Raw genomic sequence first — 19958 nt, 5'->3', positions numbered from 1 at the left:
TTTCCGCTGTAATGTTCCGGACGTTTGCCAGCACGGTCAAATTCAAAATCTCAGATTTTTCCTAATTGAGTTTAGAGCATTCCCAAACAGTCAGCGGGGACATACCTGCCGTCTGATTGTTCTGAAAGTAATCTGTCAAGGTCGATTCCATTTGGCCAATAAAATCATTATCTTTAAGCAAGCATTCATTGAGGCGCCATGGCCGGAACCCATTATGAATATCTTGAAAATAACAAAGCATCCAAATTGGAGCATGGTCCGACCAGGTGATATTGTCAATATCAGTTTGGGAAATAGAATTCTGTAGTGTTTTGGACATGAAGAAACAGTCTATCCTAGTGTAGGTGCGGTGGACCGGCGAAAAAAAGGTATAAACCCTGGATTTCGGGTATCTGAGTCTCCAGATATCCACGAGACTCCAGTCATCCATAACCTCAGCCCACCGTTTCCGAGTTTGGGGGTCTGCAATCTTTCCCGAACTGGAGTCTAATAATGGTGTCTGTACAAAATTAAAGTCGCCCCCTATGATGAGTTCCCCTTCCACATGGTGATGCAATAAATCTCTAAACTCCTGTAAAAATTGAGTTTTAGAAACATTAGGGAAATATACGTTAACCAGAGTAAAGACCTGCCTGCCCACACGAATCCTAACCAGGACATATCTCCCCTGTGGATCATATATATGAAACAGCTCCTCATGAGCAAAAGTGGCCGCAAAAAGCATACCCACCCCAGCATACTTGGAATTTTTTGTACTGGCTGCCCAATGTGCAACCGGATATTGCGAGAAATGCAGTAACTTTTGATGGTGCTTCCGAACATGCGTTTCTTGTATAAAAACTACTCCCGCCCCTTGTCGACGCAGTTCTCTCTGCAATAAGGTACGCTTGCGTGGAGTGTTAATCCCTTTTACATTAAGGGATAATATTTTAGTTGCCATTTATCCCACTAAGAAAGAGATGGGCTGCCATTACCCATACCCAATCTGGCAATACAGCCATCCCTGACCTGGAGCCCGTAACCACCCACCAAACAATCTGAACTCTCCGCGCCACATATGTAACTGTACCAGTGTAACCCCAAGTAATTCCTGTCGTATCCCAGTCCCACCTTAAGGGATACTCCACCTCTGGAGGTCTGTTGTAAGGCATACGATGTGTGCCGCTCCCTCTGCAACCTCCCCACCCGCAGCAATGAACCAAATGCAATATAAAAACAATGAAAGACCCATGTGTAACAGTAACTTCGTGGTAAAACATCTCACATCCTGTGGAAGAGAAAGGAACTGAGTCCCTGGAGTTCCCCAGAACACGGTCCATTCTATCAAAAAGTATCATATGCGTGGAAACTGCCACGCAAAACCAAAAGGAGATCCAGAAATCCTTGTGAACTTGAAAAAGAGAGGGAAAAGTCACCCCTTGTCTGATGCAGCTGCGCCTCTTGCTCCAGCCTGTCGCCTCAACCGTTTTCCACCCTTATCCGCTCTCTGCCATCGGGGCGCGGCATCCCTCCGAAGCTCCGGCTGCTTAGGATGCAGAGTTGGAAATTGAACTGGCAGCTGAGCTTTGGAAAACACTCCTGGTGCATCCTCCATGGAATTTATTTTGTATCCAACACCCTGGACCTGAAAGGAGAGTCCAAATGGGTATGTCCATCTATACTTAATGTTCCTCTCACGCAGTTGCGCGGTGACGTCCCGTAGCTCAAATCTTTTCTTCAAGGTGACCGGTGACAAATCCTGGTAAATGGATAACTGATGATTATGCCAGTTAATTTCCTTCAGATTCCTGGCAGTGTTATAGATCTGATCCTTAAGGGGGAAGCTGGAAAAACACAGTACAAGATCTCTGGGCCGCTGATCCGTTCTAGGCCCCAGCGCTCGATGTGCTCTCTCAAAACTTATGCCAGCAGCGCTTACAGATTCCCTCTCCTCCCCCTCCGGTGCTTGCTGCAGGAAGAAGGCGCAAATTTGTGCTGCTGTCTCCGCCGCCGCGGCGTATTCCGGTGTTTCTGGGACCCCGCGTATACGCAAATTATTGCGCCGACTCCGATTTTCAAGGTCCTCCACCTTATTTTGTAAGGATAACAAATCCGAAGACATCGTGGTATGCTGCGAGATAAGGGAGTTAATAGACTCCCCATGTCCATCTATCCTGTTTTCTGCGTCGTCTACCCTATTCCCCAAGGCAGCCAGATCTTCTTTGAAATCAGCCATGGACGCCATGATGGCTTCTCTGTGTTGCTTCAGATCAGCCCTGATCTCCAAAAACCATGTTCTGGCCTCTGTGCGGGTAAGAATTTCAGCAGGGTCAGGCTGTTTTGTAATTAGACCGCCCTCCATGCACTGCTCAGTCTCCTCTCCTTGTGCTTGCGCCGCGCGGCTCGCGATCTCGGCGCCATCTTGCCCGGTATCCCCCGGCATCTTTTCATATGAAAATTGCTTCAAATCTAAAGTTTTCTTTTTTGCAGCCATAGCGATTTGTATCCCGGGGGGGTGCTACTCACTTGCGCCGTCTGAAACTCCTGTTTTGAAGCGTATTTTAGCAGAAATATGGGTCTATTTCCGGGTGGGTCTGCAGAGCTCAGCCTTCACACGCCTGCACACATTCGCTGCAAACAGCGCCCCCTTCCTAATTGAGTTTAAACCTTGAATCACTAAAGCACTGCAATTCCTCTACTACCCCTGTTAGGGATGTGTCTGGATTAGTCAATGTAAATTCAATATCAGTGAATAGTGACAACTTGAAATCACGGCTTCCTGTTTTGACACCAGAGACCACAGAAGACCCTCTAAATCATGATAGCAAGCGGCTCAAGGAAAATTGCAAAAAGGAGTGGAGATAACAGACATCCCCTTTCTCGTGCTCCTGCCTACCCCAAAGCTCTGAGTCTAACCTCCATTTACCTTAACGCAGGCAAAGGGACAACCATACAACTTCTTAATCCTATAAAGTAAGTCCCAAATTGCATTTTCTCCAAAGTCTTGAATAAAAAGGACCAATGCACCATGTCAAATGCCTTTTTGGCATCAATAATTAACAGAAGTGAAGCTGTTTTCCTTCTTATCCAGCAAATATCATCCATGATTTTGCATACGTTGTCTGCTGCCACCCTATTGGGAATAAATCCTGCTTGATCATTATGAATTAGAGATGGAATGATTTGAACTAAGATGCTCATCTAGCACATGAACTAATATTTTAAGATCCAGATTAATTAATGAAATGGACATGTATGAGCCACAAAGGGTCCCATCCCTCCCAGGTTTTGCAATTATAGTAATGCCGGCCATATTACTTCCAGGATATAATGACCCTCCCCTCCCCCCAGCTCTGAGACAATTAAACAAAGCAGCCAGAGGAGCAACAATATTAGATACAAAATGTTTATAACAGCTGGCAGTAAAGCTGTCTAGACTGGGTGATTTGTCTATTTTCAAGCTCTTACTGACCCAGAGTATTTTGACAGTAGAAGTCTTACTGTCCAAATAGTCTTGTTGTTCTTTAATAATATTTGGAATAATAACAGAAGCCAAGTAGTTATCCATGTCATCATTGTTGATGGTTTCATCCCTGCTGTAAAGGTTGGCATAGAACTGAGAAAAGAATTGCTTTATATCAGAATTAGTTGTAACAATTTTCACCTCCACATTTTTTTTTATTTTTGCTACGTGATTCTGCAACATCACAGTTTTCAATCTACGTGTCAGTTACTTCTCCGCCTTATTCCCACCTTCAAAGTGGGCTTGATGGCTTAATTCTAGCTGATGGGCAATCTCTTCAGAGTCAAGGACAGCCAACTCATCCCTAGCTGCGTTTAAGTGGTGAAGAGTCAAGGAAGATAACGTGATTCTCTAATAATTCCAGTTTTCTCTTCAACATTTCTTTATTCCTATATGAGGCACAGAAAATCATTTTCCCCGAATGACTGCTTTGGAATATTCCCAGAGCACAGCCAGAGACATGTTCCCCTCATCACCGAGTAGGAAATATTCCTGAATATCAGCGGCCAGCCTTGTGTTCTCAAAGTATTGTTCAAATGCCAAACCGGGCACCCGTATTATTTGAAAATTGAATATTAATCCACACAGGTGCATGGGCTGACCAGGTGATGCTGCCTATCTCAGCAGATGTCTTCCTATTCATTATCCCTTTATCACTCAAAACGAAATCTATGCGGGAATAAGAACCATATGGTTTGGAGTAAAAGGTGTAATCTCTAGCAGATGGATAACACTGGTGCCAAATATCCACCAGATTCCATCTGCTCATTAAAAAACAGAGTACTATGTGCCCCCCCCCCAACCCTTGGTTAACAAAAGAAGTAATGGCTGGTACCCTAATCATGTTAAAATCATCCCCAATAAAGACATGACCCTCAGCATGAGATAGCACTATGTTTTCTAGAGAGGCTAAAAAGGCATTTTGATCATGGTTAGGGGCATAAATGGATACTAAAGTATACGTAAATCTCCCCACTTTTATTTTCAGGAGCAAATATCTGCCCTTTGGATTGGCACAAAAAAATTGGATATAAAAGAAAAAATCCTGGGCAAACATACACACCCCAGTATATTTCCCTTCCTTTGAGCATGAAGAGAAAAATCTAACCGGCTAATATTTAGATGTCATCAGGTATTTGTAATGTGTCTTTAAATGGGTCTCTTGTAGCATCACAATGGAAGCTTTGGCCATAGTCAGTTCATTAAACAACTGCCGTTTTAAAAAAATAATTTAATCCTTTAACATTAAGGACAATTTTGCACTCAGTCATTCTGCTTATAAGGTACTAATGCAATAGATACGCTACCAATTAAACCCACCATATTTTAGTTACCAAAAAACTTCTTTCCCGGAATTGTATCCCTAGCTCCCCCTTTTTTCTCCCCAACTCTTCTCATACTCACCCTTCCCCAACCCCTTCTGCTGCTTCTAGCCAGATCGCACACACATTTGGGAGGAATGGGCATCAAGACCAAAACAGATCCTCCTTCCCCACCTCTTTCCATAACTAGAAATCACATTCAAACTAAGTCAGAACCTTTAAGCACAATGGGGTAGATTTTAAAAATTTGCGCAATCGCGTACTTTTGTTCACGCACCAGGCGTAGCCGCGCTTATCTTATAAAATCCGGGGTCGGCGCGCGCAAGGGGGTGCACATTTGTGCAACCTGCGTGCGCCGAGCCCAGCGCACGCTGCCGGTTCCCTCCGAGGCCACTCCGAAATCGGAGTGGCCTCGGAGGGAACTTTCCTTTGCCCTCCCCCCACCTTCCCCTCCCTTCCCCTACCTAACCCACCCCCCCGGCCCTATCTAAAACCCCCCCTTACCTTTGTTGCATGATTTACGCCTGCTAAAAGCAGTAAATCTGCGCACGCCAGTGGACTGCTGGCGCGCCATCACCCAACCCGGGGGCTGGTCCAGAGGCCTCGACCACGCCCCCGGGCCGGCGCCACGCCCCCAGGCCCACCCCCGAAACGCCGCATCACGCCCCCGAAACACCACGTCATTCCGCAACGCCCCCCGACACTCCCCTTTTACGAAGCCCCAGGACTTACGTTCGTCCTGGGGCTCTTCGCACGCCGGCACGCGAGGGCCCTGCGCGCGTAAATCCGGCCGGATCATCCTGATTCCCATCACCTGAGTGACGACGAAGCCTCCTTCCCCCTTTACCAGCGCGCTGCTATCTTGAAATTACATCCTTGCGGGACAAGGGAGCCGCCAGTGCAAACAAAGATTTGCCACCTAGCCCACCGCTTTCAAGATCTCAGCTGCCTAGGACACGTCCCTCAAATCTTGATGGTTGCGTAAAGTAATAGGAGCTAGATCTGCAAAAATATTAATAGGACCATTTGGGGGGTTTTTGCACCAACTCAAAGATCTGCTCCATGAATCTATAGCTGTTGCGACCATCGCTGCTCGACGTCTCCACTCCGCCCACCTTACCTCTTTTGCGACTCCCTCTTTGGTTGATGGACGTTTGGCTGCAGTGGCGTCATCTAGCCAACCTCATCCAGCGTCCCCGGACCAGCTAGACGCTGCCTTCCACCATGTTCTCCTGAAGCCTAAGGGCGCGCGCATGGCGCGGCCCCGACTCAAGTACCAGCTGTGGCGCGAACCTCAGGGGCATCCCCCCGAGATGACGTCATCCTCACCGGATACTTAAGGTCTTTCATTTTGCTAGCTATTCGAGTTAGCAAGGGCTTCCTCCAGGTATCGCTGCGGATGGGATTCGCTCTCTGCATACCTTGCTACTCGGGGGCCTCGCTCTCTCTCTTGCTTTTCAGGTCGCAGTCTGGAACCGGTACTCACTCCTCGAGAGCCCATGTTCCCAAACCTGCTACCAAATACAACTTCTGCCAGGAAGTCACCGCTGCCTACAACACCAGTGAGTTACCATCTCTCTCTCAGAGCTTTCCCTGGAACCAGGTACTCGCTCCGAGGGCCTAAACCTTTCCAGCTCCTGGGCTGTTCCAAGAGACTATTGTGTGAGTGTTACCATCAAGGTTATGTTCCTGATCTCTGCATACTCTGCCTGCTCACTATCTCAGTTTCTCTACTGCTCAGCTATCCTGGGATCACTGTTCCAGTGCCTGAGGGACTACAGCCCAGCTGGGCTCTTCCAGCTCACTACTGCCACCTCTGGTGGTTCACTATACAGTTTAATAAAAGATCTAGTGTGTGTCTGTCTCCCAACTCTGAGCCTGACCGGTGGCCCCTCTCGGGATCTTCCTCCGGGGGCGTGGTCATCTGCCACCGGTCCAGGGATCCACCCACAATTATCACAAATAATAACAATAGCTATGAAAGCAAACAGCCCTGGGCACCAGTTCCAGTTCTACGCCTGGAGAATCTGCCTCTGAAAGGCAGAATCTGTAAGACCCTCCTGGGAGGCAAATATTTCTTTATAAATGGCACTGATTGTTTCTCTACAGTCCTCATAGGTGGGGGTCTGTGGCAGCCCCCCGAAAGTGCAAACTATGTCTCTGTGACCTGTTCACAAGGGCTTCCAGCTTATCTTCCCCTGCCATTTGTTCAGCGTGCATTTCTGTTTGTTGACTTTTAACACTCTTCAGGGCCTGGGTTTGTGATTCCATTCAGGTGTCAAGCTCATCAACATGCCATGCAAGTTCTGAGAACTCCCTCAAGTCTGCCACTATTGCGAGTGTCTTGCTCTTGTTTGCTTTCATTTCACTCTGGAGAGAGCGAACTCTTCCTCCGCCTGAGCTTGAAATGCTGATATCCCAGGTGGAACACAGCAGGAGAGCTGGAGTCAGCGGCACTAGCAGCATACTTTCTTCGTCCCGCCCCCAAGGACGGAAGAGGAAGAGGAAGAGGTGTGCAGTGGCCGCGTGCACAGGAAGAAGAGACCATGCTAAGGCATAAGTGCTTGTAGCATGGGCCCAAAGGAGAAGAGCAGTGTGGCCCGGAAAAATCTCAGCCCCCCACGGCTGATGGGACTCCTTTCTCGAAGGCTGTAGCTGTCGCTAGTTACTCTTTAGTGGGCGAAGAGCAATGGGCGAGTGAGCGTGCATGTGTATTTGAGATTGTGTGTGTGTGTGTGTGTGTGTGTGATTGAGATCGTTTGTGTGTGAGAGAAAAAGCATGTATATGTGTGATTGAGAACCTATATTTGTAATTAAGAGAGAGCCTGTGTGAGAGAGAGCGCATATATATATATGTGTGTGTGACTGTGAGCCTATGTATGTGAGAGAGCGACTGTGTGTGACAGAGAGAGGAGAAAGTTGCTAGCAAACTTCCCATCTCTCCTCCTGCTAATTCACAACAATCTCAGGGCATCTGCAAATCCAATGTTCCAGGTATGGAGAACAGAGCATTTTTTTTTAATCCTTATTTTTAATTATTGGGTCTTTGTGTCTGCTGTTTTGAAATATTTTATTGGTGTCTATAAATGTTTTTATGTAAGTTTTTAATTATTGGGCATTCCATTCATCAGCTGTTCTGAAATAAACTGCTCTTTTTATTATTATGGTTTTACTGTTATTGATTTTATATTTCTTGATTTGTTTTTTGAGGACTATTGATGTTTCTCTTTTTCCTTTATTGCACTGCATACAGTTTCTGGCTTATTGCGGTTTCCAGTTCAATTTTTGTCTGCAAGTTTCTATTTATGCTTTATAGTCTCTTTATTCTTTGTTAGGCGAGGGTCTACACATGTGACTGAGGTGAGATATTCTGCTGGCAGACAGGTTTCTGGGCTCTATAGCAACCTGGCTTGTTCTGTTTTACTAATAGGAGAAGTATTGGAGTTTTAAGGCCCGGTGTAATATTTTCAGGGTTGCCTTTCCTTAGGTAAGGCGGTTACTATTTGAGTGCTGGAAGTTGGTGCTGTTCTGGTACGGGAGGTTTACTAGTTATGTAATTTCTCTAATGAGAGAGTACTCTTCTCTTTCTCTTATTCTTAACAATAAAAGTAATATGGGGCCTTTTTTTTTTTTTTTTATTTCCGCCATGGACTGTAATGAGCAGTGTGTTTGTTACATATGTGAGCATTATCCATCAGATGTGTCATGATGGGAAAAAGGTTGAGAACCACTGCATTAGATAACTAGGGAATAGGGAGAAAGCAGAGTTGCCTATCTGTAACATGTGATCTCCATCTCACAGATGGGTGACATCGAATGGAGTCCGGTCCGGAACGTTGATCTCAAAGATTCTAGAACTTTCAAACTTGCTGTACCAAGTATTAGAGATGTGCTTCGGGCTTCGTTTTGGCCCCCCCCCCCGGTGGGAATTTCGTTTTTCCCGTGGTTCGGGGTTTGTTTTTTTTCGGGGGCCCCGATTTTCGGGTTAGTGCGCACTAACCTGGCAGATTTAGCGCGCACTAACGGGAGTTAGCAAGCACTAACTCAAAAATGAATTTTTTCCGAAATTTTGGAAAAAAATTCTATCTTTTTTCGGTTGCAGAAAGAAATGATAAGAGTGGTGGCTAAGGAGCTCAGAGGAAGTTGTGGCAGCAGACATCCAGTGTCTTCTACAATCCCACAGCAAGAGACGAGATTCTGCAGCAGCTGCTCAGGCTGTGTAACTGGGCCATCATTATTATCATGAGGCAAGATAAAACCATACAATATAGGCCAGCTTTCAAACCTATCCATGATAAAGCATTTGCATGCGTAGGTGAACACGTGGAGATTACTGCTATAATTTTTATACACTGTACAATGGGAGCTGCACAGTTTATAAAACACACATTTTCTGAACAGAAATATGCTGCATGTTTCACTATGCGCATTTATTTCCAATGCAAGAAAACACATTTTCTCTGAGCATTTTATAAACATATGCACCTATATTTTATACGTGAAATAATTATGACATTGCATAATTAAACACCCAGAACTAAATGCAGAGGCAGGTATTTTATAAAGTATGAGCGAGTACTTGGAATCACCAGTTCACCCAGAATCTCTAGCACTTCACCCTAAATCCCAGCAGGTCTCCTCTGGTACTCCCACCCAAAATCTGTAGACAACTGCACTTGTGTGAGTCCATTAGCATGTGTAAAAGTGAGGAATAAGTTTGGTAATGTAGTGTCTCTTACAGAATAGCAACTACCACGCATACTTCTGAACTCCACCTCAGAACACTCCTTTTTCCCCCCTGGTACATGCGTAACGGAAAATATGCATGTATTCTCAACATTTATAAAATAGCATATACATGCACACATACTGGGGTAGATTTTTAAAAAGCGCGCCTTCGCATACTTTTGTTGGCGCATCAGGCGCAAACAAAAGTACGCTGGATTTTAGTAGATATGCGCGTAGCCGCACGTATCTGCTAAAATCCTGGATTGGCGCGCGCAAGGCTGCCGATTTCGTGTAGCCGGCGCGCACCGAGCCGCACAGCCTGCCGCCGTTCCCTCCAAGGCCGCTCCGAAATCGGAGCGGCCTTGGAGGGAACTCGCTTTCGCCCTCCCCTCACCTTCCCCTCCCTTCCTCTATCTAACCCACCCCCCCGGCCCTATCTAAACCCCCCCCCTACCTTTGTCGGGGGATTTACGCCTCCCGGAGGGAGAAGTAAATCCCCGCGCGCCAGCGGGCCGCTAGCGCGCCGAGACGCGACCTGGGGGCGGTTCCGGAGGGCGCGGCCACGCCCCCGGACCGCCCCGGGCTGAAACCACGCCCCCGGGCCCGCCCCCAAAACGCCACGTCCCGCCCCCAAAACACACCCCCCTCGAAAAACCCCGGGACTTACGCAAGTCCCGGGGCTCTGCGCTCGCCGGTAGGCCTATGGAACATAGGCGCACCGGCGCGCAAGGCCCTGCTCGCGTAAATCCGGGCGGATTTACGCGAGCAGGGCTCTTAAAATCCGCCCCACTATGTCTACGCATGGACCCCCTTTGAAAATTCACTTCTAAGGGATTAAACACCACGCAAGATGATTTGATATACAAACCATAGCTGATCGGTTTAAAAAGAAAGGCAAAGGACCTTCACACACATCCTACATTAGCCATAAATGGTGAATCAGAAATGAAAGCTCTTGAATGTTAAATGTGATAAAGTGAAGTAGTAACAAATGTTACTCACCTGGAATAAGAATGGTAATGGCAGTCTGAACTGCCTTTCGAATGATATTATCTAGTGCAAACATCCAATGGGGCTTGATGTTATGGTTCCGTAAGACTTTGTTGACCTAGAGTCGGGGAGAATACATTTTTTTTAAAAACAGTTACTAATTCCACAGAAACTGAAAAACAGAATTTGCTCAGATAATATCAGACAATAGATTTACTCCAGTTTACTTCCTCTTACATGAACACTCATTTTATTTTATTTTTAATATTTCACCTGCTCCGACCCTGTTTCCCAGAACTGATTTGGATAATCTAAAACCAGAATACACTTCTAAGGATACAACTACTTTGGACAAGTCTTGTATACAAATAGTTTGTTGATAGCCTTTCCTTAAGTTGAATTGACTTGGTATTTCACATTAAGATATTTAAATCCTATTCTAGATAAGGAAGACACCTCTCATTCTTTGAAGAAGAAAGTATATATAATCTTCTTATATTGCTTTTCCGTATGTGCATGCTCCATAGATTTAGCCACCAGATATTCCCAGGATATTGACAAAAGCAACTACAGCTTCCAGTGTGTCAGAGAAGAAAGCTCTCTCTTGTACACAGTGCTGTAACATGGACCTCTTTGTACCAGAATTATTATTCTCAAAAACACCATTTTTTCAGTCGAAGCACAATTCAGCTGTGGAATTTGCTGCTGGAGGATCATGGTCGTAGACATTTGTATAGCAGAGTTTAAAATAGGTCTGGACAGATCTCTAAAGAACAGGTTCATTAATGGCTATTAACCGGAAAGAGGCAGGGATCACCACCGCTTACTTTGGGGAATAGATTTCCCCATTTGGATCTGCTGAATATTTCCAAGTTACCTGGATTTGCCATGGTCAGAAAAATGCCTGCCTGCCTCAGTGGACCATTATTGGTCTGACCCTGCATAACGAGTTATTTTCTGAAGCCGAGTGATGCACGTTTCGCCAGCCTGTTAGACCTCACAGCTTGGCAGCCTTGGACAGATGTAACTTATAATAAGTTTATATTAAAAAGCCAGACCTTAGAACTGCATATGTGTGTGTGTGATGTGAAGCCTAAAAGTAGTTTTACAATAAAAAGAAATATTGTGAATTTGTTTTCCCACTAGTTTGGCATCTATTCCTAGGTTAAAAGGGGGTATGATTAAATAGCAAGTCAACTGATAATGTATATTCATTCAGCAGATATAGTGAACAAACTCTCATTCACAGCTACCTGAGGATTTTCCCCTTGTTTTAATAGACCCAACCCTCCCCACTGTTCCTAGAGTGGTAATTGCAGCAACAGGCCTGAGGTTGGGAGCTGTGCTCCAGAGTTCCTTCTGAAATCCTGTATCAAGGGAAGTAAATCCAGCCAGCAGGAATCAACAATGACCAGGACTACCCCAGGGGCTGTGAATACATGCCTTTATAGCATTCCAGCCCAAGTCTACCCATCGCAACTATTTGTGTATGTGTTGGGGGGGGGGGGGGGGAGGAGGTCAAGGAGTAGGGGAGAGATGCTTCCACCAGAACAGTGTAATGGCACATTAAAGGAGCTGAGGGAGACCTCAGAGGGGGAAACCAATACCCTATGTGGGCTCCCCCTCCCCTCTGCTTTTTAATTTTGAGGGAATGAAGAGGACATAAGCACATAAGAACATGCCATACTGGGTCAGACCAAGGGTCCATCAAGCCCAGCATCCTGTTTCCAACAGAGGCTAAACCAGGCCACAAGAACTTGGCAAGTACCCAAACACCAAGAAGATCCCATGCTACTGCTACAATTAATAGCAGTTGCTATTAACTAAGGGGTAGATTTTCAGAGCCCTGCTCGCCTAAATCCGCCCAAAACCGGGCGGATTTACGCGAGCAGGGCCCTGCGCGCCGGTGAGCCTATTTTACATAGGCTCACCGGCGCGCGCACAACCCCGGGACTCGCGTAAGTCCCGGGGTTTTCGGAGTGGGCGTGTCGGGAGGCGTGTCGGGGGGCGGGGCCGGATTGCGCGGCGTTTCGGGGGCGTGCCGGCAGTGTTTTGGGGGCGGGTACGGGGGCGTGGCTACGCCCCGGGGCGGTCCGGGGGCGTGGCCTCGCCCTCCGTACCCGCCCCCAGGTCGCGGCCCGGCGCGCAGGGGTCCCGATCGCGCGCGGGGATTTACGCCTCCCTCTGGGAGGCGTAAATCCCCCGACAAAGGTAGGATCGGGGTTTAGACAGGGCCGGGCGGGTGGGTTAGGTAGGGGAAGGGAGGGGAAGGTGAGGGGAGGGCAAAGGAAAGTTCCCTTCTAGGCCGCTCCGATTTCGGAGCGGCCTAGGAGGGAACGGGGGTAGGCTGCGCGGCTCGGCGCGCGCAGGCTATACGAAATCGATAGCCTTGCGCGCGCCGATCCAGGATTTTAGCCGATACGCGCGACTATGCGCGTATCTACTAAAATCCAGCGTACTTTTGTTTGCGCCTGGAGCGCAAACAAAAGTAGGCTGTTCGCGCTCGTTTGAAAATCTACCCCTAAGTAAACTTGATTAATAGCAGTTAATGGACTTCTCCTCCAAGAACTTATCCAAACCTTTTTTGAACCCAGCTACACTAACTGCACTAACCACATCCTCTGGCAACAAATTCCAGGGCTTAATTGTGCGTTGAGTGAAAAAGAATTTTCTATAATTAGTCTTAAATTTGCTAACTTCATGGAATGCCCCCTGGTCTTTCTATTATCCGAAAGTGTAAATAACAGATTCACATCTACTCATTCAAGACCTCTCATGATCATAAAGATCTCTATCATATCCCCTCTCAGCTGTCTCTTCTCCAAGCTGAACAGCCCTAACTTCTTCAGCCTTTCCTCATAGGGGAGCTGTTCCATCCCCTTTATCATTTTGGTTGCACTTCTCTGTACCTTCTCCATCGCATCTATATCTTTTTTGAGATGCGGCAACCAGAATTGTACACAGTATTCAAGGTGCGGTCTCACCATGGAGCGATGCAGAGGCATTATGACATTTTCCGTTTTATTAACCATTCCCTTCCTAATAATTCCTAACTGTTTGCTTTTTTGACTGATGCAGCACATTGAGCTGACGATTTCAAAGTATTATCCACTATGATGCCCAGATCTTCTTCCTGGGTGGTAGCTCCTAATATGGAACCTAACATCGTATAACTACAGCAAGGGTTATGTTTCCCTATATGCAACACCTTGCACTTGTCCACATTAAATTTCATCTGCCATTTGGATGCCCAATCTTTCAGTCTTGCAAGGTCCTCCTGTAATGTATCACAATCCACTTGTGATTTAACTACTCTGAATAATTTTGTATCATCTGCAAATTTGATAACCTTGCTCGTCATATTCCTTTCCAGATCATTTATATATATATTGAAAAGCACTGGTCCAAGTACAGATCCCTGAGGCACTCCACTGTTTATGCTTTTCCACTGAGAAAATTGACCATTTAATCCTACTCTCTGTTTCCTGTCTTTTAACCAGTTTGTAATTCACGAAAGGACATCGCCTCCTATTCCATGACTTTTTAGTTTTCTTAGAAGCCTCTCATGAGGGACTTTGTCAAACGCCTTCTGAAAATCCAAATACACTACATCTATTGGTTCACCTTTATCCACATGTTTATTAACCCCTTCAAAAAAATGAAGCAGATTTGTTAGGCAAGACTTTCCTTGGGTAAACCCGTGTTGACTGTGTTCCATTAAACCATGTCTTTCTATATGCTCTATGATTTTGATCTTTAGAATAGTTTCCACTATTTTTTCTGGCACTGAAGTCAGGCTCACTAGTCTGTAGTTTCCTGGATCGCCCCTAGAGCCCTTTCTAAATATTGAGGTTACATTGGCCGCTCTCCAGAGTTCAGGTACAATGAATGATTTTAATGATAGATTACAAATTTTAACTAATAGATCAGAAATTTCATTTTTGAGTTCCTTCAGTACCCTAGGATGGATACCATCAGGTCCAGGTGATTTGCTACTCTTTAGTTTGTCAATCTGGCCTACTACATCTTCCAAGAGTTTCAGAAAGTGCTCAGTGGCTGCCTCCTAAATCCAAAGAAAATGTTCAAGGGTCTGCACTAATGTCCTTTGCAGGGCTGCAACCAGGTCTGGCTTTAGATTAAACAAATATGCAATTTTTTTTAAAGACCAAACGTATGCAAATATATTGGATAAATATTAATTATGGATACCCCCGAAAACAAAACCCTTTGCAACCTTCAAATAGAAAGGAATACTCCTGTTCTAACTGATGACTTTGTGTAGACTACAGCAGTAGTTCCCACACCTGCCATCGAGACTAATCAAGTCAGGTTTTCACAATATTCATAGAGGCCGATATTCAGAAGCCATTTATTAAGGTAACTGAAAAATTATCCATTTAAATGGCAAAGTGGCGATATTTGAAGTAGTATGCTGCATAATTTGGGGGTAGTCCTGGGGTGGGCAGGAGACATTTCAGGGCAGGCCAGATATTAGGAGTTAGCTGCTTAACCAATGCGGCTAACTTTTGTTGTGGCGTAGGGCTGACATAAATTGAGCCAGATATTCTTATCCGTCTAATTTTAAGATAGGTATTTTGAGTGGCATGGCTGTACTGCTGATTATCATCATTAAGTTAGCTGGATAATTATATCCAGCTAATTTAACTAGCCGCTCTGTGGCTGAATAATCGGCACCATAATGATTATGCACAGGATAAATTAGAATTTATTAGATCTTCAATGCATGCAAATCTAACTCATGCATATATTGATTGTGGACACCATGAAACTCTGACTTATGGGGTCCTCAGGACAGGTTTGGGAACTATTGGACTAGAACATCAAGTTTCTGATCTTAGTTCAGAGTTATGACTTGGTGAGCATTTTATTTCTATTAAAAATTATTTTTAGCATGATAATGTGAAGGCAGCCAGGTGAATTTGAAGCTTCAAGTCAATTATATCAAGTCACAACTTGAAATTAAAATGAGTATGTTGAGATTTTTGCATTCATTTGCAGAACTGCAAAATTCAAACAATTTTTGAGATGTCTTTTTTTATTTTTTTTTTAATAATAATAAATCTCTCTGTGAATCCACATTTTCCCTTTACATAGTGAGATAATCAGTTACCATGTCTAAATAGTCATCCTACAATATATATATATGGATCTTATATTTGCCTCAAGGTAAGGCCCTTTACTAACAAACACATAGTAGGGCATTAATCGGAATAGGTTTGAACCACCACAGCCACTTTGAGAAGACAGAATCTCTCAACCTAACTCAATATAAGAGGCCTATATTTGTTAACCTGGGAAAGAACTGTAGCCAAAGTTATAAAAGAATACCTTTTTCATCAAATTTGATGTTGTTACATAAAATAACAGTGAGAATATGCTTTGGTTAGGCGCAGCATTACATGTGTATACAGAGGCACAGGACTCAGATTAAAGGTTTTACTTTATTTCTGGCACAGCTACAGCTCCGAGATTAAAGGTTAACATGTCCCTGACACAGCTGTTGGCGATGTGTCCCAGCAGGAAATATTCAATGTGCTATGTGGCAAAAAGCTGCTCTTTGGATTTCCAGGGAAGGGAATAGACATACCCCGTCCTGAAGCAGAGAATAGACAGCATAAGATATAAAATGATATAAACAGAAGAGACCAAAGAAGACAGATAGACTGAGAAAGATGTGCCCCTCTGCTCTTCCACAGACTTGGCAGTTTTACATAAGGGATGTTACACTGTGGGGTACATTTTAAAAAAGAGCGTGCGTAGCCGCACGTATCTTATAAAATCCGGGGTCGGCGCGCGCAAGGGGGTGCACATTTGTGCAACTTGCGTGTGCCGAGCCCTGCGCATGCTGCCCGTTCCCTCCGAGGCCGCTCCGAAATCGGAGCGGCCTTAGAGGGAACTTTCCTTCCACCCCCCCGCACCTTCCCCTCCCTTCCGCTACCTAACCCACCCTCCCGGCCCTATCTAAACCCTTCCCCTACCTTTATTCCAAAAGTTACTACTGCCTCCGGGCAATAGTAACTTACGAGCCAGCTGTCTTCGGGCGCGGCAGGCCCCGACACAGGCCGCTGTGTCGGGGCACTCGGTCACGCCCCGTACCGCCCACATGCCCCCGAACAGACACCACGCCCCCTAGCCACGCCCCCGACCGCCCCTTTTTGCAAGCCCCGGGACTTATGCGTGTCCCCGGGCTTGCGTGCGCTGCCGAGCCTATGAAATATAGGCTCGGCGCGCGCAGGGGTTTGTTTTTTTTAAGGGTTACGCGCTTAACTTAAGCGCGTAACCCTTTTAAAATCCGGCCCTGTATTATTATTATCATTCCTATTACATATATATTTCTTCTTGCATTATTTCATAACAGAGCATATATAACATTACCACCAAACATGAAATAAATATTAATATTAACTGTCCTGGGAGCTATTATAGTTCTGATTTGATGTGTGAGCGAGATGTGCAGTATCTGAGTGTGAAGTGTCTAGTGAACTGGATCCTGTCCAGCAGGAGTGAGTCTACAGGATCTGGGTTCTTTGTGTGTCCTCACCACATCAGTGTGCAGGGGAACAAGCCTCAAACAAAACATGGCTGAAGCAAACTTTGCAGCTTTTCCAGCTCCAAAATATCAGTTTTTCAATGACCAATGGTTGGATAAAATTATCACCTATTTAGGCTTGTTTTTACATTAACTAGCTTATTTTCAAAGATACTGTATTGCAGTCATCCTCCAGCTGTGGCTTGGCACATTTTGCCCCAAACGTCTTACAGATAAGCTGAAAAATGAAGGAAAATCTAATGCATTAACACAAGACAGGAGAACTAAATTTTATTTATATTTTCTAAACTTGGAATAGAGGTGAGTTGTCAACTCTGGTTGGATTTTTCCCTGTGAAAATCTAAAAAGTTTTTAGTTTTACCACCATTACCAGTGGAGGGGAAAAATCCTTTAGAAAAATATTAAAAATGAATGTCAATGGTGCAATTTTATTTTGCTATACCACCAGAAAATGGTGGATAGACTACAGATGTATTTGTTGCTCTATGAAAAGTCCCCTCCAAATAGACACAAAATGGAAGAAACCCCCCCCCCCCCGAGTATATTTGATCATTCATTTTAGTACCTTTCCCTTGAGCTTGTAAAGATAAAATGATCACTACATGGCATAGCCTCCACAATACTACCTGGCAAGTCAAACATACAAAGTACAAAGCAATACTAACCTCGTTATTTCACCAAAGCACTTCTTAAGCCACCATGGAGCCAATGCAAAAAGAAAAAAAAAAATGCACCGAAAGCGGGTGCTGAATGTTCAGCACCCACTTTCCTAATGCACGCCCAGGCACCTCTCCCTAGGGGCGCCATACAATATTTAAGTTTTGGGTTGCGCTGCCAAGGAGGTGCTAGGGTCCTTTGCATGCCCCTAGCACCTCCTTGCCAGTGGGTGCCCGGGAGAGGTCGACTGTCCGCAGGTTAAGAAAACAGACGCTGAATTCATCGGTGTCCATTTTCCTAACTGGTGCACAGCCACGGGTTAGGAAAACAGACGCTGGTTGACTGAGCATCTGTTTTCCTAACCTGACCGCCGGCACTTTTTTTTTTGTTTAATAATTTTTTTTTTTTAAATCTTTTTGTTCCTCCGACTTAATATTGCCACAATATTAAGTCGGAGGAACAATACAACATTTTGGGGTGCTCAGAAATTAATGTGCGAATTGGATGTACTTTTTTTTTTTTTTTAAATTTTATTTTTGCATGTGGGGTGAATAATACCCTCATCAACATGCATCTGCATCTGATGGGTGCTATTAGTTTTGCAGGGCATTGGATACTCATTGTAGAGGCGTTATTCCCCTTATAGTATAAGGGGCTGTGGACGCGCCAACACAATGCATGTCCAGCCGCGGGTTAAATAATGGGCTTTTCTGAGCGCACTGTTTTGCATCAACCCACAAGAGCACAAAAAAACTGTGCATAAGCTGCTTTGAAAAAATGAAATAGAGAGGGCCTATCAGCAACTGAAAAACAAATTAACTTTAAGATTTTGGATACTGTGACTTATTCCCAACAGAATCTTAGTACAATTATAATTTCACTGTGCAAGCCTCTATCTTTACTTGTAAAATATTTGTTCTCAAAACACATTCCAATTTTAAGAAAGATATACAGTACTGAATTTTAGACTCCTAATACAATTTTTGGTTAAACCCCAGGTACTAACAATACATACTTAGGGGCAGATTTTAAAAAAGTACGTGCGTCTTCATGGCCTTGGGTAATGTATCGGTAATAGGTATGAGGATCTGAACGTCATCCGTATATATGAAGTGCGGAAGACCAAGGTTGGATAGGAGATGGCAGAGGGGAAGGAGGTATAATGTTGGAGGAACCTTGAGGTACACCTTGTGACAGGTTAACTAGTTTGGATTCGGAAGGCCCCATTTTCACTCTGTATTGCCTGTTGGTTAGGTATGATTGAAACCAGTGGAGGGAGGAGCTGGAAATGCCTATTCCTTTTAGGCGTTCAATTAGGATGTGGTGGATGACCTTATCGAATGCTGAGGATATGTCCAGGAGGGCCAGGATGTATGTCTGGCCTTTGTCAAGGGCCTTCAGGATATAGTCAGAAAAGGAGATGAAGAGGGTTTCGGTGCTGTGGTGTCTGCGGAATCCATATTGGGAGGGGAAAAGGATACGATGATTGTTCAGGTAGTCAGTCAGCTGCTGGTTAATAGTTTTTTCAAGGATTTTAGATAAAAAGGGGAGGTTGGAGATGGGGCGGTAGGTGGCAGGGTCGGAAGAATCAAGGGAGTGTTTTTTTAAAATGGGTTTTATTACGGCTTGCTTGAGTTGGTTTGGGACTAGGCCGAGAGATATAGAGCAATTGATATTGGAAATGGGTTGGGAGATTATGTTAGGGATGGTGAGGAGGGATTGGGTGGGGATAGTGTCTGAGGGGTGTACTGCGAGGCTGATTTTCTTGAGGATGGATTCAATCTCCATGGGTGTCGTAGTCTCGAATGACATAGGTACTGCAGTGGTGTTGTGCATGGGATGTAGTAGGCGTAAGTATAGTGGCAGTGGTGTTTGTTATTAGGGTATTGATAGGTGTGGAGGTAGGGGTGAAGCGTGCCATAATCTTTTAAATTTTATTGTGGAAGTATAGAGCGAGTTCTTCGCATTGGGTTTTGTCATCGGTGTCCGGCGAGGGAGTGGGAGTAGTTTTAGTTAATGTGGATACAAATTCAAAGAGGGCTCGAGGATTAAATTGAAGTTGATGAATATTTTGGGCATAAAAATCTCTTTTAGTCTTGTCAATGGCTTCTCAGTAGGTGTGGAGGTAGGATCGGAACTTGGCCTGTAATGCAGGAGAATGCTCTTTATGCCATTTTTTTTCTACTTT

At 45.0% G+C, this 19958-nt stretch overlaps 1 protein-coding gene across 1 annotated transcript in view; it reads right to left on the bottom strand.

The window, feature by feature from the left end:
- The window catches only part of MAP3K5 (mitogen-activated protein kinase kinase kinase 5), a 375637-nt gene that overhangs the window by 22123 nt on the left and 333556 nt on the right, over positions 1-19958 (bottom strand). Inside the window, exon 26 of the mRNA XM_029596916.1 lies at positions 10555-10660. Coding sequence (XP_029452776.1) covers positions 10555-10660 — 106 coding nt within the window. The remainder of the gene's footprint in view (positions 1-10554; positions 10661-19958) is intronic.

This window comes from Rhinatrema bivittatum, chromosome 3, assembly GCF_901001135.1.
Source record: "Rhinatrema bivittatum chromosome 3, aRhiBiv1.1, whole genome shotgun sequence".
NCBI classification, from domain to species: domain Eukaryota; kingdom Metazoa; phylum Chordata; class Amphibia; order Gymnophiona; family Rhinatrematidae; genus Rhinatrema; species Rhinatrema bivittatum.
The sequence above is the reverse complement of the archived record's forward strand: the minus strand, read 5'-3'. Positions and strand labels throughout refer to the sequence as shown.